At 43.8% G+C, this 18,504-nt stretch overlaps 1 protein-coding gene across 3 annotated transcripts in view; it reads left to right on the plus strand.

Annotated features, from left to right (window-relative positions):
• Positions 1-18,504, plus strand: part of KIF6 (kinesin family member 6) — a 386,472-nt gene that overhangs the window by 278,256 nt on the left and 89,712 nt on the right. For all 3 annotated transcript variants that reach the window (XM_011944312.1, XM_011944316.1, XM_011944305.1), the window contains exon 14: positions 12,809-12,917. In XM_011944312.1, the coding sequence (XP_011799702.1) occupies positions 12,809-12,917 (109 nt within the window). The remainder of the gene's footprint in view (positions 1-12,808; positions 12,918-18,504) is intronic.

Raw genomic sequence — 18,504 nt, forward strand, 5'->3', positions numbered from 1 at the left:
CTACTAGATATACAAAACTTAACCAGGTGTGGTCGCACACGCCTCTGGTCCCAGCTACTCAGGAGGCTGAGGCACAAGAATTGCTTGACCCTGGGAGGCAAAGGTTGCAGTGAGCCAAGATTGCACCACTGCACTCCAGCCTGGGCAATAGAGCAAGACTCTGTCTTAAATAAAATAAAAATAAATAAAATTAAATGCATGAAAATAAATGAGTCTATAGCAAATCCATTCCTAATTTAGGCATAGATGGAAAATTTGCCTCATTTTTCAGACAACAGGACATGTCAACGATGCTTTAACCACTGCCTCTGAAGCACCAGCTAACACAAGAGCTAATCTTATTAGGGTGGAAGCCACTCAACAGGACCCTGTGAACCATGGCCTTTGGAACCTGTCAAGGACATTTGAGACTCAGGGAATCCTGTGTTCTGTAGAATCTGGAGCTTCTTTCTTTAATTAATTAATTTATTTTTTTTTTTATTTTTTGAGACGCAGTCTTGTTCTGTTGCCCAGGTTGGCGTGCAGTGGCGCAATCTCGGCTCACTGCAAGCTCCGCCTCCCAGGTTCACGCCATTCTCCTGCCTCAGCTTCCCAAGTAGCTGGGACTACAGGTGCCCACCACCACGCCTGGCTAATTTTTTGTATTTTTAGTAGAGGAGGGGTTTCACCGTGTTCGCCAGGATGATCTCGATCTCCTGACCTCTTGATCCGCCCGCCTCAGCCTCCCAAAGTGTTAGGATTACAGGCGTGAGTCACCACGCCCGGCCAATCTGGAGCCTCTTTCTAAGCTAAAGAAAACTGCTGCCTTTCTGTTCAGGGAGCTGTTGGTCAACCTACAAAGAATTCAGACACACGTGTTCTTCCACTCAGATTCCCAGGATTGGTCCAAATATTGAGCCTGGAATTAGACATCCAGGCTCTTTCAGTGCTGCCACATCTATGGGCTAAAATCAATAGAAAAGACTCAGTAGATCCAGTTTGGCCTGGCAGCAGGAGCCACAGTGTGCTGTCTTATTTAATGGAAACATTGCTGGCCTCCAGATTCCTAAGCTGGCTCCAAAACGCAGAAATGCCAACATGACCCAGGCTGCTTTCCAAGCTCAGTGCCTGCGTCTGTCCACGGATTTCTGTAAGAGCCCATGTGGGCACTTTGTCCTGGATGAGAACATTTACGAAATAAAAACTCCAGAGATGCTAGGTTAGGAAAATGAGTGTTTTGTGCAGATGCTCTTGAGGACCACTGTTTAGATGTCGTTTGTTATTGCTGGCAATCAGAAGCTACCCCAGAGCAGCTGCCATTTTTTCAGAGGCTCCAGGCCTGTCCACTCCCTTGGCACGCCAGCCCTTTCTTCACCTGCTCAAGGGGCAGTCCAGGAGGCAGCTGCAGCAGGTGGGTGAATCAGATGCAGTTACCAAGACGAAAGGAAAACACAACCTGCCTTGAGCACTGCCCCCTTCATTCCACCCAGCCCGCATGGTCTGCACTGCTGGGCCAGTGTGGGTAGCCCGTGGGATGTGTGATTTCTGGCATCAGGAGTCAGGAACCCATTTGATTTATTTAGATGTGGTGCCACCATTGGGTGGGTCTCGTAAGGTTTATGTGGCTTTCCACTTCAGATTTTCCCTTCTCTCTCCTCCCTAGAGCTCCTGCCAAGCCTACCATGCTTCAGCCTGGTCCAAACCAGCCCTGAGAACCTACTAATTAAAGGTTCCTTTGACATCTTTCATGTGGCTATTTAAGAAACTCCAAGGCAAGTCCTAATCTGAGGACTCTAGCCCAGGTGATATTATCTGACTCGAACATAGCCCTTTAACCTCAAAGCCTTGGGGCACTAGCCCATTCCAGAAATTGTCAATCGAGAGGAGGAAGTAGGTTGAGTGAGTCTCCTTGGTCACCCCAAAAGATCTGATCTCTGGTCTTCACATCTGCAGTCACTTTGGCCGTGGCTTTTTTTCTCTTCCCCTCATCCTCAGATTTCATACCCTGCGGTACCCGCCCAGCAACCCCTCAAATTGTAGCTGGGCTACACCAGGCCCTTTAAAGTCAGCAGAACCATGACAGATGGCTCTGCTTACTGTGGTGACCTCCATCACCCTGGAGGTGGAAGAACACAAATGGAGGGCTCCTCAGTGATACACGCATGCTAGGGCATGACGCTGCTCTCCAGGGGAGACCATCTGCACATGAGTTCCTAAAGCGATGGGACCAGGTGGCACCGGCATGATGACAGTAACAGTAAATGATGACATTTGCTATTATCAAGTGGCAGTTGTCATTTAATTGGTTAGTCATCTGGAAGCCACCTATTAAAGGAAGAGCGTCTATGCCAGGGATGATTGACTGGCAGAGGCTGCTGAAAAGCTGTGCTGAGAACTCTAATGCTATGATTAGTTTCCCAGAAAAGAATGCTGGGATTGGTCAGCGATGCCTTCTAGGGGTATGGAGAGGGAAAGTGGTAACATAGGGGCTGCATATTCAACATCCTTGTCTTTCATGCACCTTTCAAAAACTCCTCCTTCCTAAATCACAAGCATCCTTGTGGGAGGAAGGAAAAGACACTATCTCCACTGTTCCATCTAATCTTTCTGGGAGATGGCTCATTTCTCTTATAAGATCTCTTAGTCCCCAGCCCCATTCCATGCATGTATTCAGTCCAGTGTCAGTGCATCCTTGGCTCTCCATCGTCAAAGCTGCTGGCCTGTCCTGCACCTGAGTTTCTGGCTGAAGCCACCATTTCCTCTCTATGCCCCTGGAGACATCCAGCACCACTCCCAAGAGTGTGAGCTCACTGACCTTCCCCCTGACCTTCCTATCCCTCTTGACCTTTATATTTCATGCTACAACTTGATAGATTACCCCTTCCTCAGCTCTGCCTTGTCTCTCTTCTAAAGCCTTACTTCCTTTTCCTCCCATCAGCCCGTTCATTCTACCTTCTCTACACACTCAGGGACCTCAGTTCTCTCTGACTGAAGAAGAGAGGGGAGAGAAGACCAACAGGGGATGATGAAGAGTAAGGGGGTGCTGGATTCCAAGGAGGTGGGGGTTTGGAACACACTGAAATGGAATTCTCTTCTAATTATTTAGGTGAGGATATTTTTGTCTATTTCATCCAAGTCAACACTTACCAAGAAATTTCACTTCAGATAGAAGGTTATTGCAGGCACCATATAAAAAACACACTTGAGGCCGGGCGCGGTGGCTCAAGCCTGTAATCCCAGCACTTTGGGAGGCCGAGACGGGCGGATCACGAGGTCAGGAGATCGAGACCATCCTGGCTAACACGGTGAAACCCCGTCTCTACTAAAAATACAAAAACTAGCCGGGCGAGGTGGCGGGCGCCTGTAGTCCCAGCTACTCTGGAGGCTGAGGCAGGAGAATGGCGTAAACCCGGGAGGCAGAGCTTGCAGTGAGCTGAGATCCGGCCACTGCACTCCAGTCCAGGCGACAGAGCGAGACTCCGCCTCAAAAAAAATAAAAAACACACTTGATCCCTGCCCATTGCTTCTCATTCTTGTATGCACCTCCAGATACTACATGTTGTAGGTATTCATCATACTATGGTATCAGAGCTGTTCCCTTACCTTCAATTTAAAGAGCTTCCACTATTGAGCCGCAGAGTATAATCATCCTTCAATATGATTCCCACTGTGAATCATCAGCTTCCTTCCTGCCTTAGCACCGCATGCCCCCCACCCAGCTCTGAGCCTTCTCATGCTTTCAGTCCCAAACAGTGTGTCCCAAACCCCCGTCTCCTTGGAATCCACCCCACTTCTCACTGTTCACCATCCCCTGCTGGTCTTCTTCTCATCCCTCTCTTCTTTAGTCAGAGGGAACCGAGGCCCCACGCGAGTGAATATCTCCCAAGGAAAATATATTTTTGGCTCTGACTAGGAAATCATTTTTCAGCATGAATAACACAACTCTCTCCATCATTGTACTTTTGTCAATTTTTGAGCAATAGCTTAAGCAGCAGTAGGTTGTTTGGGAGCAGCCAGGAAAATAAGCTCTGGCCCACGTACCCCAGACTAAAGGAAATCAGACAGCAGGCCCAAAGGCAATAGCATAAATTCTCCACTTCCGATGTTTTTCCTTTCCATTTGGTTTCCATGGGACCCTGTGTTGGGGGTGGGGAGGGCTTCCCAAAGTACCAAGTTGCATTCGTTAGCAAAATAAGGAACTGAATTTCAGGTTGACAAAAAAAGAAAGCATTAAGAAGTGGATAAGGGACCAGCGCACAAGAATTTGGATGCCTAATGTTTCAGAAACCCAACCTCGAGGCTGATTTTGAAAGCCCTTTGTTGACTACCATTTCTACCTACATGCTCTTTGACCACCATCAAAATTCAGAAGAGGTTACACCTTTGGGACTTGTAAATATTTTCCATCCAACTTACAACCCAAATTGCAATGTCGTCTTATGGAGATTGAGACTCAGAAATTCCTCTCCTTTAGGTTTTAAATGGTTCTATAACTCAGCAAGCCAGCAGGCGTCTCTTAATCATTCATATTTTCAGGGGTCCAGTGCTGGGACCTGTGATTAAAACTCACTAAAAGGAAACAACTAAGAAGTGAGCTCTAGAAATGAGCATTGCAAGTTCCCAAGGTCCTCAGCTCTGATGAGGAGCTGAGTCTGACAGACTAAACAAAGTTGGGAAGGAAGATAAAATGTATGTCTTTGCAGTACCTCTTAGCTAATTGTCAATAAATTGTGAATTTTTTCTTTGCTAGCACTTAAATAATGATACCTTCAAGAGTATAGTCTTGTGTCACTTGACAACTGAGTTACATTTTGAGAAATGCGTCATTAGGTGACTTCATCATTTTGTGAACATCATAGTGTATACTTAAAGAAACCTAGATGGTATAGACTACTACACACCTAGGCTAGATCGGATAAACTAATGCTCCTCAGCTACAAACCTGTATAGCATGTTACTGCACTGAATACTGTAGGCAATTGTAACACAATGGTAAGCATTTGTGTATCTATACATAGAAATGGTACAGTAACAATGCAGTGTAAAAATAAAAACACCTGTATAGGACAGTTACCATGAATGGAACTTGAAGGAGGGAAAGCTGGTCTGGGTGAGTCAGTGAGTGGTGAGTGAGTGTGAAGGCCTAGAACATTACTGTACACTACTCTGTATTCTATAAACACTGTACACTTAAGCTACACTAAATTCATTTTTTCTAATATTTCTTCAATAATAAATTAACCTTAGCTTACTGTAACTTTTTTATCTTATAAACCTAATTTTTTAAGTTTTTAACTCTGTAATAACTTAGCTTAAAACACACATTATACAGCTGTACAAAAGTATTTTTTCTTTATATCTTTATTCTATCAGCTTTTCCCTATTTTAAAAATTTTTTATTTTTTTTAAGCTTTTAGACTTTGTTGTTACAAACAAAGACACAGTGTCAGGACCATCAGTGTCACTGTCTTCCACCTCCACACTTCCTTGTCCCACTGAAGGTCTTCAGGGGTAGTAACACACATGGAGCGTCAGCTCCTGTGATAACAATGCCTTCTTCTGCAATAGTTTCTGAAGGACCTGCCCAAGGCTTTTTTACAGTCAACTTATTGTTTATGAGTAGAAGAAGTACACTCTAAAATAATGATAAAAAGTATCATGTAGGCCAGGCACGGTGGCTCACACCTGTAATCCCAGTACTTTGGGAGCCTGAGGTGGGTGGATCACCTGAGGTCAGGAGTTCGAGACCAGCCTGGTCAATATGGTGAAATCTCATCTCTACTAAAAATACTAGAAGTTAGCAGCTGTGGTGGTGGACGCCTGTAATCCCAGTTACTCAGGAGGCTGAGACAGGAAAATCGCTTGAACCCAGGAGGCAGAAGTTACAGTGAGCTGAGATCAGGCCACTGCACTCCTGCCTGGGCAGCAAGAGTGAAACTCTGTCCCAAAAATAAATAAATAAATAAATAAATAAATAAATAAATAAATAAAGTATAGTAAATACATGAACCAGTAAAATAGTCATTTATTATCAAGTATTATGTACTATATAATTGTATATGCAATATTTTTATACAACTGGCATCACAGTAGGCTTATTTATACCAGCATCACCACAAACATGTGACAAATGTGTTGCACTATGACAGTATGACAACTGTGTCACCATATGGGACCACCATCATACATGCAGTTCACCATTGATTGAAATGTCTTTATATGGGGCAGGACTGTAGCTGCATTTTTATAAAAGCTTCTTGGAGTTGGAATTCATCTCTAATGGTGGGCCAGTAAGCATGGTGACATGTACTGAGGAGAAGATGATGTTGAACTTCTAAAATCATACCATGTAGGAGATGAAACTGTCCAGTAGCATGGTGACAGAGAGAGAGAGAGAGAGCAATAGATACATGCCTCGTTTTTCACAGCATCACAATATGCTATACCAGAAGGAAAGACATTAAGCATCTAAAGCATTTTTTCATTCATTCATTCATTCAAAAGATATTTTGTGTGCCAAATATACTATAGTGCTCTTGTATGCCAAGTAGTATCTGGATTCTAGAAATATTGCTGCAAACAAAACTGACAAAAATCCTTGCTTTTATCCAAATTGGAAAAGAGAAAGTCAAACTGTCACTGTTTGCCAATGATATGATCTTATACCTAGAAAACCCTAAAGACTCCTCTGAAAGATTGCTAGATTTGATAAATGAGTTCAGTAAAGCCTCAGTTTACAACATCAATGTGCACAAATCAGTATTACCACTTACACCAACAAGGACCAAGCTGAGACTCAAATGAAGAACTCAATCCCTTTTACAATAGCCACAAAAAATACAGAAAATACCTAGAAATATATGTAACAAAGGAGGTGAAAAATCTCTACAAGAAGAACTACAAAACATTGATGAAAAAAAAACATAGATGACACAAACAAATGGAAAAATATCCCACACTTATGAATCAGAAGAATTAATATTGTGAAAATGACAATACTGCCCAAAGCACTCTACAGATTCAATGCCATTCCTATCAAAATACTAATACCACTTTTCACAAAATTAGAAAAAAAAATCCTAAAATTAATATGGAACCAAAAAAAGAGCCTGAATAGCCAAAGCAATCCTAAGCATAAAGAACAAATCTGGAGGAATCACATTACCTATTTCAAATTATACTACAAAGCTATAATAACCAAAACACCACAGTACTGGTGTAAAAGTAGACACACAGACCAATGGAACAGAATAGAGAATGCAGAAATAAAGCAAATACTTACAACCAACTGATCTTTGACAATGCAGACAAAAACATACACTGGGGAAAGGACACTATATTTAATAAATGGTGCTTGGAAAATTGGATAGCCACATGTAGAAGAATAAAATTGGATCCCTATCTGTCACCATATACAAAGATTAACTCAAGATGGATTCAAGACTTAAATCTAAGACTTGAAGCCATAAAAATTCTAGAAAAAAAAAAAAAACTAGGAAAAACTCTTCTGAACATTGGACTAGGCAAAGAATTCATGACTAAGGCCCTAAAAGCAAATGCAACAAAAACAAAAATAAATGAGACCTAATTAAACTAAAAAGCTTCCGCACAGAAAAACAAATAATCAACAGAGTAAACACACAACCTACAGAATGAAAGAAAACATTTGCAAACTGTGCTTCTGACAAAGGAGTAATATCCAGAATCTACAAAGAACTCAAGCCAATCCGCAAGAAAAACACAAATAATCCTATTAAAAAGTGGGAAAATTACATGAAGAGACATCTCTCAAAAAAAGATATAAAAATGGCCAGCAAACATGAAAAAATGCTTAACATCATTAATTATCAGGGAAATGCAAATTAAAACCACAATGAAATACCATCTTACCCCAGCCAGAAAGGCCATTAATAAAAAGTCAAAAAACAATAGATGTTGGCACAGATGTGGTAAAAAGGAAATGCTTATACTCTGCTGGTGGGACTGTAAATTAATACAATTTCTGTGGAAAACTCTATGGAAATTTCTCAAAGAACTAAAAGTAAATCTACCACTTGATCCAGCAATCCCACTACTGAGTATCTCCCCAAAGGAAAACAAGTCATTATATAAAAAAGACACATGGATACATATGTTTATCACAGCACAATTTACAATTTAAAAGATACAAAATCAACACAAGTGTTCACGAACTGACGAACAGATAAAGAAAATGTGGTGTGGATTACTACTCAGCCGTAAAGAACAAAATAATGTCTTTTGCAGCAACTTGGATGGAACTGGAGGCCATTATCCTAAGTAAAGTAACTCGAGAACAGAAAACAAAAGACCACATATTCTCACTTATAAGTGGGAGCTAAGCTATGGGTATGCAAATGTGTACAGAGTGGTATAACAGATATTGGAGCTCAAATGGGGGAGATTGGGTGGGTGAGGGATGAAAAACTACCTATTGGGTACAATGGACACTATTCAGGTGATGGGCACACTAAAATCCTAGACTTCACCACTGTACAATTAATCCATGTAACCAAAAATTGCTTGTACCCCTAAAGCTATTGAAATAAAAATTTTTTAAAATATACCTGCCCTCATGGAGCTTACGAATTCTAGAAATAATAATAAAACATTAACAGATGAAGTAAACTATGCAGGTAGTAAAAAATATATATATAGTTCTGTTTTTCTGTGATATTGTAAAAATAAATCAACATTTTAGACAGAGAGGCACTAATAAGAGTATGATCTCATGGGTAAATCTACTATTAATACTACGAGGTCATTTTGAGCCCCACCACCTTGCCCTCTCTGTCAGGCCTACTTTCCCTGGAAAAACTGATCTAAGAGCAGAAATGACTACCTCTAAAAGCTGGGCATTTTTCACCCCTTTATAATCACTTGTTTATCTAAGCCTCAGTTTCTTCATCTATAAAATGAAATTATTAACAGAGATCATAGAGAAATTTCACTGAAATAATATGTAAGAAAGCCCATGATACTATTCTTGGTATAGAGTATATAAGAAATTCATTTTTTAATCACCTGGAGATCATTTCTGTTGGACAGCAGAGCCACCCATATTAATCAGGTTGCATTTTTAATCCACACTCCAATGTCTGCCCCCTCCACCTGGTATCTTCTTCCATGTCTTCTCCACCTGGGAAATGCTGCTCCATCCTTTAGGATCCTTCTGGATGAAGTTCACTTGCTCCCTCCTGCTTACAGCCTTCTCCTACTCTCCCTGAGGGTCCCTGCCTCCCTTCCTCCCTCTCCCGCATGCTGGACACATGCCTGTCTACAGCAAGCAGCAACCTCCATTGTAAATATTTGTTCACTTTTCTTTTTTTTTTTTTTTGAGACAGAGTCACACCTTGTCACTCAGGCTGAAATGCAGTGGTGCTATCTTGGTTCACTGCAACTGGGTTCTGCCTCCTGGGTTCAAGTGATTCTCCCGCCTCAGCCTCCCAAGTAGCTGGGATTACAGGTGTGTGCCGCCATGCCCAGCTAATTTTTTTTTTTTTTTTTGTATTTTGGGTACTTTTGTATTTTGGGTATTTTGCATTTTGTATTTTTTTTGTATTTTTTGTATTTTGTATTTGGGTAAAAATGGGGTTTCACCGTGTTGCCCAGGCTGGTCTCGAACTCTTGAGCTCAGGTGATCCACCCACCTCGGCCTCCCAAAGTGCTAGGATTACAGGCGTGAGCCACTGTGCCCGGCCATTTTTCATTTTTCTTTCTCCCTTACTAGACTTCAAATTCTTTAAACCAAGGATCAAAGCTTTAATATTCAACTTTACATCTCTGCCACATGCCTAGCACAATGCCTAATATAAATAAATAAATAGATGATTGACTCGTTGGCAAGGTGAGCTTTTAATCACCCTTTTTGCTCCTTTGCTCTTTCTCTTTCAAACGCATACAGTGTATGTTGAAGGACAGGAACTTGCCATAGGAGAAAGAGCCTGTTTTCTAAATCCTCAGGGGGACAAGGAAGTGATTTCTTCAGTAAATAAAAGCTGTTCATTAACTTTGCAGCTGATCCCAAATTGGGGTGAGAAGTGGTATATTAGTGCAATCCAAAGGAGCTGCACATGAGCTCTGAACAAGCAGAATGGGGATGGGCAAGGGTAGGGCTGGGCTGGGACCTGGGCTCACACACTGGAGCTGCCTGTGAGTCCTTCCTACGTGCCTCCCTCTGTGGACCTCAGCCTTGCTCCAAGTGGTGGCCATGAAGTCTCTGCAGGCATCCTGGCCTTGCCTTGCCTCTTTGCCTTCCAGCTACGCTTCAGCCACCTCACCTTGGCCTCCCTGAGTGGACATTTGGGAAACCAGCTGACAAGATTATAGCCATCATTCTGATGTCCTTCACCTGTGGTCACCACAATCAACTAATTCCAACTCCAGAATACTTTGTCCATGATAGAAGGAAAACCAATGTTATGTTTCTGATGATAAGCCCTTGGCACTTCAGGACCCCTAAGTGCCTTTTAAGTCATCAGGAGTATTAAATCCTTCCAGTGTAACTTTCCCATAATGTGTACTTTATTCATTTTCAGTCTTTGAAAGTTGGCAATGCATGTAGAATATGTTATGCTGCTGGCCGCGAATTTCTTAATAGGTCCTTCAAGACTCTGTACACAATAATCCCAAACTTCCTGCACTTGTCTCCTCTGTGCCCTCCATGTCCTTTCTGCTCCCACCACCCAGGCCCCAGTGCACCTCAGGGAAGTTGCATTTCATGTTGTTTCGTGTTTGCATATTGTCATTTACTTTTGTGTTGTTGGTTGTTGGGAATATAGTTAGTCCCAGTGGGTTGCTCAGTGCCTTGTAAGTTCTCCCAGGAGTGGATGCCGCCACAGTGCCACGGGCTCTGGCATGGTCCTTGCCACCCAGCTGTCAGTTCACACTGTCAACTCTGCAGAGAAAGCAGAGCCTGAGAGGGAAGAGGCGGTGAACGCTTCTTCCCTGCAGCTTTTTGAGCAGCCTTTCACTCCCCACCCCCACACCCCTTTCACCCACCACCCCCACACCTCTGTTGGTGGAAGCCTGCTCATCAGCTCCCCTGCGGGAGGCAATTTGGGGATTCCACAAGCAGGTTCCAGTGTGGTCTCTGTGGAGCTTTTCTTTTCCCTAACTCCAGTCCAAAGTCTCATGCCCTCTACCGTCTGTTATTATTTTATTATGTAGCAAAAGGCATGCACTGTTAGAACTGGGTGCAGGCCCGGACAGGGGAGAGGTATGGAATTAATCCGCTGGCTCCTGATGGGCTCTGCTGGTGAAACGTGCCCCTCAATGTCTGTCATGCACCAGGGATCATCTTTCCACATCTCACATAAGCAGATTCCCAGGCCTACTCAATTCTAGAGTGTGCAAGGCAGATGTGGAGACAAAGCCGAGTCGTCCCCATTTGCTTCTGATCGGAAAAGGGCGGGGTGTCTTTGTGTGCCTCACCATTTAGACATTCTTCACAGTGCTATTTTTATCAACAGTAATCATTAAATTGGTGTCAGATGCGCTAGTCCAGTTACTCACCCTTAGGATGGATGATGGGACTCAGAGAGTTTTTTCCAGGCAAGAGGAGATGTGGTATGTGGCCCATATGAAAGCCTGTGCGGAACCCTTGGCCTCAGAGTAAGTCTTGCTAACCCGGGACTGTGTTCCCACAGCAACAAGAGCAAGGCTCAGCACCACCCAGCTTCATTCTCAACCTGATTCGTTTAACAGATGTATGCTGAGCACCTTCTAAATGCCAGACATTGAACAAGACACAAGGATTCACAAAACAAACAAAAAACTATTATCTCTACCCCCTGAGAAACTTACATTTCACCAGAAAGGATTGTCATGTGAAGTGACAGTGTCCACCACTGGGCTGTGGGTGTTAGAGGTGTATTGAAAAGGAACATGGTGGAAAGAGGGTTTGTTCTGCCTGGGCTTTGACAAAAGCTCCACGGAGATAGAGTCACTGGAGGAAAACGTGGGAAAAGGCCTCCCAAGCAAAGGAACCAAGGGTGGAAGCATTTTAAAAAATGGCACTGTAGATGCATCCAAAATCCAGCGGTGAATTCAGCTCTCACTGAGGGGTCCCAGGCACACATCTGCACTGACCCTCATTCCAGGAGGTGGTGAGGAGGAGAGCCTGGTCCTGGCTGTACTGACTGTGGCTCCAGAAGTTAAACTGTGAACAGCACCCAGCAGTGAGGGTTGGCTTTTGTTGGCAAAGGCAATACAGGATATTGAAGTTAGAGATGACCTAGGGACCCCTGCCATGGCCAGCTCATGGGTCTTGTGATTGAGAACCTAACTCCTGAAGAAAAGCGGAGACCCCCTCACTAACCACAGGAAACAAGAATGAATTGTTACACGGAGACTAAGTGCAGAATTTTCTAGATGCTATCTTTCAGCTTGGATTATAATTCCTTTAACTAAATGCCTGGAAATTTAACAGAAAAACAAAATAGGGCATACCAGGGAGAAATGTGGCACTGAACGATGGCAAGAAAATACATTTGCAGACGTCCTCGGCAATCCAGGGCTTGGTGTTCTGGTTTTCATTTCCTCCGAGCAGGCAGGCGTTCCCAACCCCGCCCCCCACGAGTCACATGGCTGTGCAGGCACAGTCCTGCGGGGTGCAGCGGGTGGCACTGGAAGGGCCTCCTAGGCGGGTTGGTGGCCAGCTGGAAGAGCCTGGGGCCACCTGTCTGGTCAGAGCCTCTCTGCTGTGGGCCTCTTGGAGCCAGGGCTGGTTTTGTGGTCTGACTAAAGTGACAATGAAATTAATAGGATCCTGATGCCGTGACTGAGGCCATTTCCCTGTGTCTCCAAACAGGAATGAGAGAGGAAATGTCATTAGGACGCCAGGAGGCTTTTGAAATCTTCAAGAGGGACCACGCTGACAGCGTTACCATTGATGACAACAAACAGATTCTGAAACAGAGGTAAGGCTGTCTCAGGGAGCAGCTGGTCCTCCGAGGCTCAGCCAGGCCAGCCTAGAGGAGATTTGCTTACTCTGTCCTTCCTAATCTGCCCAACTCAACTATTACAAGAAAGGCATAATGTTTATTCAGTTTCACATTTAATTATGTCCAGCCTGGTACAATTCTCCTTCATGTGTGAGCCTCACTGTCCCAGTACTATTGGGGTAAGCAAATTTAAGGCAGGGTCTGTTACTGACGGTATCAACGTGATTTACAATTCTCACATCATACAGTCATTCTCATAAGCCTGTAGTCTGTCCATGTCTTACTGTTCCAAAGGAGAGGGAAAAAAATCTATGGACCAAATTATATTCTTAGAACTGCAGGCACTCCAGCTGTTCTGGAGAGCAGTTCTGTCTTAGTCAAAGAAAATATGTGCACATCTTGTGGCCCAGAGACCTTTGGTGCCTTTTCCAGGCTAAAATCAGAACAGACAGAATTATCTGCTGACATGTTGTCAGACAGGGCTATGTTCTGGACCCCTTCAAAAGAAGCTTACTTAGAAGTATATAATTTATTTTAGCTAGTCTGTGGGTATACGCATATCCACAAACTGTAGCAAACAAACTCTATCAGATGTAGGGGTCTAGAGCTCAGAAGAAAGAGTGAACTCTCATATGTCACATGGGACTCTGGATCCTAGCACACAGTAAGTTTTCAAGAACTACTTGATGAATTAAAATGAGATCCAGGTTTGAGAATCATATGACAACTCAGGAAGCCTAAGAAGTAGATGAGCTCTCAGGAGGACATGTGGCAGTGCTGAGGCCTGAAGAGGGGAGCCATAAGGGAAAGGAGTTTGAAGGGAAGGTAGAGGGAAAGGAGGCCATGATGGAGACTGAGAAGAAGCAGAAAGAAGAGGGGGTGAACCAGGAGAAAATAATGTCCTGAGAGCCAAGTCAAGAGGAGAGCCACCTCCAAGAAGAAGCAGACTGTCAGTAGTGTCAGATGCAACAGAGAAATAAGCAGGAGGGAACTGGGAAGTGCACAGAGATTTTGCAACTAGAAGGCCATTGGTTGGACTGCCAGGCATGGAGGAGTGAGTGAGAAGAAATGTCATTGTATTTAAAAAGTTGGTGATACATGAAAAACATTTTTTTTTTTTTTGAGACAGAGTCTTTCTCTGTTGCCCAGCGTGGAGTGCAGTGGTGTGATCTTGGCTCACTGCAACCTCCACCTCCCGGGTTCAAATGATTCTCCTGCCTCAGCCTCCTGAGTAGCTGGGACTACGGGACCTACCACCATGCCCGGCTAATTTTTTGTAGTTTTAGTAGAGACTGTTTCACCGTGTTAGCCAGGATGGTCTTGATCTGCTGACCTCGTGATCCGCCCACCTTGGCCTCCCAAAGTGCTGGTATTACAGGCATGAGCCACTGTGCCTGGCCAAAAAACATTTTTAAAAAGAATAAAGAGAGGTAGCTTAAGTAGAAGGGAAGTTGGTTTCAGGATGGGAAAGAATTGGCTAATATTGTAGACCACAGAATAAGCCAATGGTAAGAGAGAGGTAGAGAAACAACAGGAAAAGCTGACACAGCAAGGCTCCTGGAAGACAGGAAGGTAGGGAATAAAAGCTTGGTGGAGGTTAGCCCTGGAAGGGAGCAAGAATGGAAAAACAAATCAAGATGGGGCTGACATTGGCACATTGAGAAAAGGAGAGAGAAAATTAAAGATGACCTCCATTTTCTCTGTGAAAAAGAAGTTGAGGTAGAATAGGAGACTTGAGGGTGATGATGAAGGTTTAACACAGCAGCCACAGGGAATGGGAAAGAAGGTAGACCCGGAAGAAGGAAAAAGAATGGCAAACAGAAAAGCAAACTGCAATGAGGGTCAAAGGCCCAGCCTAGACTATCATCCTGGCTTTTACACTTTACCAGAGGGCAGATCTCAGCTCATTCAGGAATCCAGTGAAGGGAATGGGAGTATATGGTTCTGTATATCTAGTCAAAAAAACTACTTGCTTCCCACTGTGACCCAGCAATTCCTCTTCTGGGTATATTTCCCAAGAAGTTCTCATGCAGGTTTATAAGGGGACATACACCAGGCTGCTGTGAGCAACCTTGGCTATTCATGGCCAAGGAGAGTTGGAAACGTGCTGAGTATCCATCACTGGGGAAGTAGACAGGCAGAATAATGCGGCTGTCCCATGAAGCAGGATGCAGCAGGTGGGAGTCATGGATTAGATGTATGCATACCAATTAACATAGATCTTAAAAGCTTGGGGCCGGGTGCGGTGGCTCAAGCCTGCAATCCCAGCACTTTGGGAGGCCGAGACGGGCGGATCACGAGGTCAGAAGATCGTAGACCATCCTGGCGAACACGGTGAAACCCCGTCTCTACTAAAAAATACAAAAAAACTAGCCGGGCGAGGTGGTGGGCGCTTGTAATCCCAGCCACTTGGGAGGCTGAGGCAGGAGAATGGCGTGAACCCGGGAGGCGGAGCTTGCAGTGAGCTGAGATCTGGCCACTGCACTCCAGCCTGGGCGACAGAGCGAGACTCCTTCTCAAAAAAAAAAAAAAAAAAAAAGCTTGGCACTGAGTAAGAGCACATGATTCAGATAAATTACAAATAGATCCACAGAAAGCAAAGAAAAACATGCAAACAAAAAGATATACTTTAGCAAAAAGGTACACTTTATGAGTCCCTGGTATACTTTATGAGTTCCAGATATACTTTAGCATATTTTACCTGCAAGAATGGGAGCAGGGCATGGGGATTAAAAGGAATTAATGAGTAAATGAATAAAACAAGGGGATGGGGAGAAAATAAAGTGAATCCAGTGAAGCTGAGGACTGTCTCCCTAGAAAGGGGGACATATGCACATCTGCACAAATTTCAGCCTGTAAATCCAGGGGTTTCACAAGTCTTCTAATGCTTATCCATGTTGTAAGCCATGAATTTTTAATATGGCCAGTTGGATGTGTTGGGGCAGGATACCTTGTCTGTCTGAAGATAAGCATGTCAAGCTAGCTGCCTCATCCAAAAGACTTCCAAAGAGCCTTCAGCCATGTCTATACGGGAGGCTTCTTAGCTTGCACAAGGGACTCATAACTGGCTTCATATTAAAAGAACCCACAGAGCTTTTAAAAGTTACCAAAGCCTGGCCCTGACTCCCCAGATATTCTAATTAAATTAGGTGCAAGCTGAGCATCTCTTTTTAAAAAGCAGATTCCAGTAGCAAGTAGGTTTGCAAACCACTGGCTTGGACAATGTCCAGAAACCATGAGATCCAGAATCTCTAAGGTAAGATCTCTCAAACCCTACAGGTTAAAAAAAAATTACCAAGTGATTCTTACACATGCTCAAGTCGAAGAACCACTGACTTAGGGAGAACATAGCACTTCATCTTTCTTATTCTAAAGCTGGCATTGTTTCTGGTTCTGGTTTGTAACCTGAGTTTAGGTCTATTTTCAGCAGGGATTTGGGTCTGGGGTGAGTGGGATGAGGATGTTGTGGTCTTCCAAAGCCTTCTAATATAGAGCTCACTTAACTCCGTACAGTAGAGTTCTGACAACCCACACGACAAATGTGCTTTTGAGTTTAAACATACCTAAGGTGTGCAGGATGGGCTGGCAATACCGATGATCCCATCTTCCTTGTGGCCATAGTGCAAGGGAACTAATAAAACTCACACAAGCTTTCCTCTGAAAAGAGGTTTTCCCAGCAGTAAATCCGTCTTTTTAAATCACATGAAAAGTCAGGAGACCAGCCCATTTTTTTTTTTAAATTTCTATATCTGTTTAATGTTCCTGTAATACTAACCATTAAAGGACTATTTGGTATAGGGGATGTAACACAGAACCTACCCCTTTCTTAGGATTGGAACTGTTATTTGCATTGATGGAGAGTAATGAATTATTAGATATTACATGTTCCTAACTGCTTAAGGAAGAGGAATAAGAAAAATGTTCTTGTATGAAAACAAATAACTGCAGAAGCAGGGTTTCAAAAACAGACATCAAAGGAGGGCCTCACAGACACTCATAGGGCCACTTCCATGCCACCCTTACTTTAGGAAATGCTCTTCCAGTAACCCAGGCCCCTTCCACACATTTGCTCCCAGTCCCTCTAGTGACAGGAAGGACTCATGTGGCCCAACTGTGAGAAGATGGGCAGTTCTGGGAATACAGACACAGACTGGAGGGGGTTGACTCAGAGTGAAATTCAGTTATGGCTTCCTGCCTCATCTCTAAGCCTCGGCTTCCTAATAGACCTCAGCAACCAGGACCCACCAGCCCAGACTCCCATTTCACCCCAAACTTCTCACGTCAGACTAATTCTGTGGTCTGACCGTGCTGGTGTTGGGACATTATGTTGGCAAAGTGCCACTAATTAGGGGCTGGAACTAATTGCCCCCACGCAAAAGCCTTGAATGAGTTCAGCCTCTGTACCCCATAGCAAGTAGGTTCTAAGCACAAATGCAGGGATTATTGGTAACCTACAATCTCTTCTGACTCTCTCAGCCCCACCCCAGAGTATAAGAATTGATTTAGATTTGCAGGAGGGGACAGTGACTGTTTCCTCTATCCCCTTCATTCCATGTTACTTTTTTTTGGAGAGACAGAGTCTCACTCTGTCGCCCAGGCTGGAGTGCAGTGGTGTGATCAAGGCTTACTGCAGCCTCAACCTCCTGGATTCAACTGATCCTCCTGCCTCAGCCTCCTGAGTAGCTGGGACTACAGATGCATGCCACCACGCCTGACCAATTTTACGTTTTGTAGAGATAAGGTCCCTCTATGTTGCCAAAGGTGGTCTCAAACTCCTGGGCTCAAATGATCCTCCTCCCTCCCTGGGCCTCCCAAAGTGCTGGGATTACAGGTGTAAGCCAATGTACTCAGCCCCATGTTACTTAATAGAAAGGTTTTTCTTCCCCTTTTTCCTGCACCCTTTGCTGCTGTCACAGGGAATCTCTAGCATCTCTAAGCTCTGGTCCCCAGTCTGAGGAAGTTGTGCTGCCTGTCTGTGACAAGAGAAATAAGATGTTGGCACATGAATAGGATGTTCGCCCTTTGGTGAACTAGAGCATGTGAGCCAATTCTTAAGCCGGATTTTTCAGCAGAGGACAATTGCAATTCACAATCACTACATTTTCCAGGCATGACTCATCCGTATAGTATACAATAATGTGAAGAGAGGCTGGAAACTCCATGCTTGGCAAATACCAGTGCCCAGGCTCTGCAAGCTAACTTTCTTTTGTGGCAGATTTTCATACAAGCTGAATCCGTCAGTCTCAGAGTCCCATTCAATAACAAAAGAAGAAATAAATGGGGAGTTTAACTGCTATTGGAAATGCAGGTGTTGAAAATGTAAACTAAACAAAGCAAAGCACCCCTTCACTCAGTTGGGTCCTTCTGACGTAGAATCGAACAGCCATCTAAAACCAACAGGAAAACTGGACCGAGGGCGGAGAGAAATCATGTGGCACCATCAGGAGGTAACTCCCATGGCGAGGAGGAGTTTCCTGGCCCCCTTAGACTTTCATTTTAACCTTTATGATTTTTCCTTTTTTTCTTTTGTATTTACATCTTTTCTGCTGAACTAAAATGATAA

Source organism: Colobus angolensis, unplaced genomic scaffold, assembly GCF_000951035.1.
Source record: "Colobus angolensis palliatus isolate OR3802 unplaced genomic scaffold, Cang.pa_1.0 Scaffold105, whole genome shotgun sequence".
Lineage (NCBI taxonomy): Eukaryota > Metazoa > Chordata > Mammalia > Primates > Cercopithecidae > Colobus > Colobus angolensis.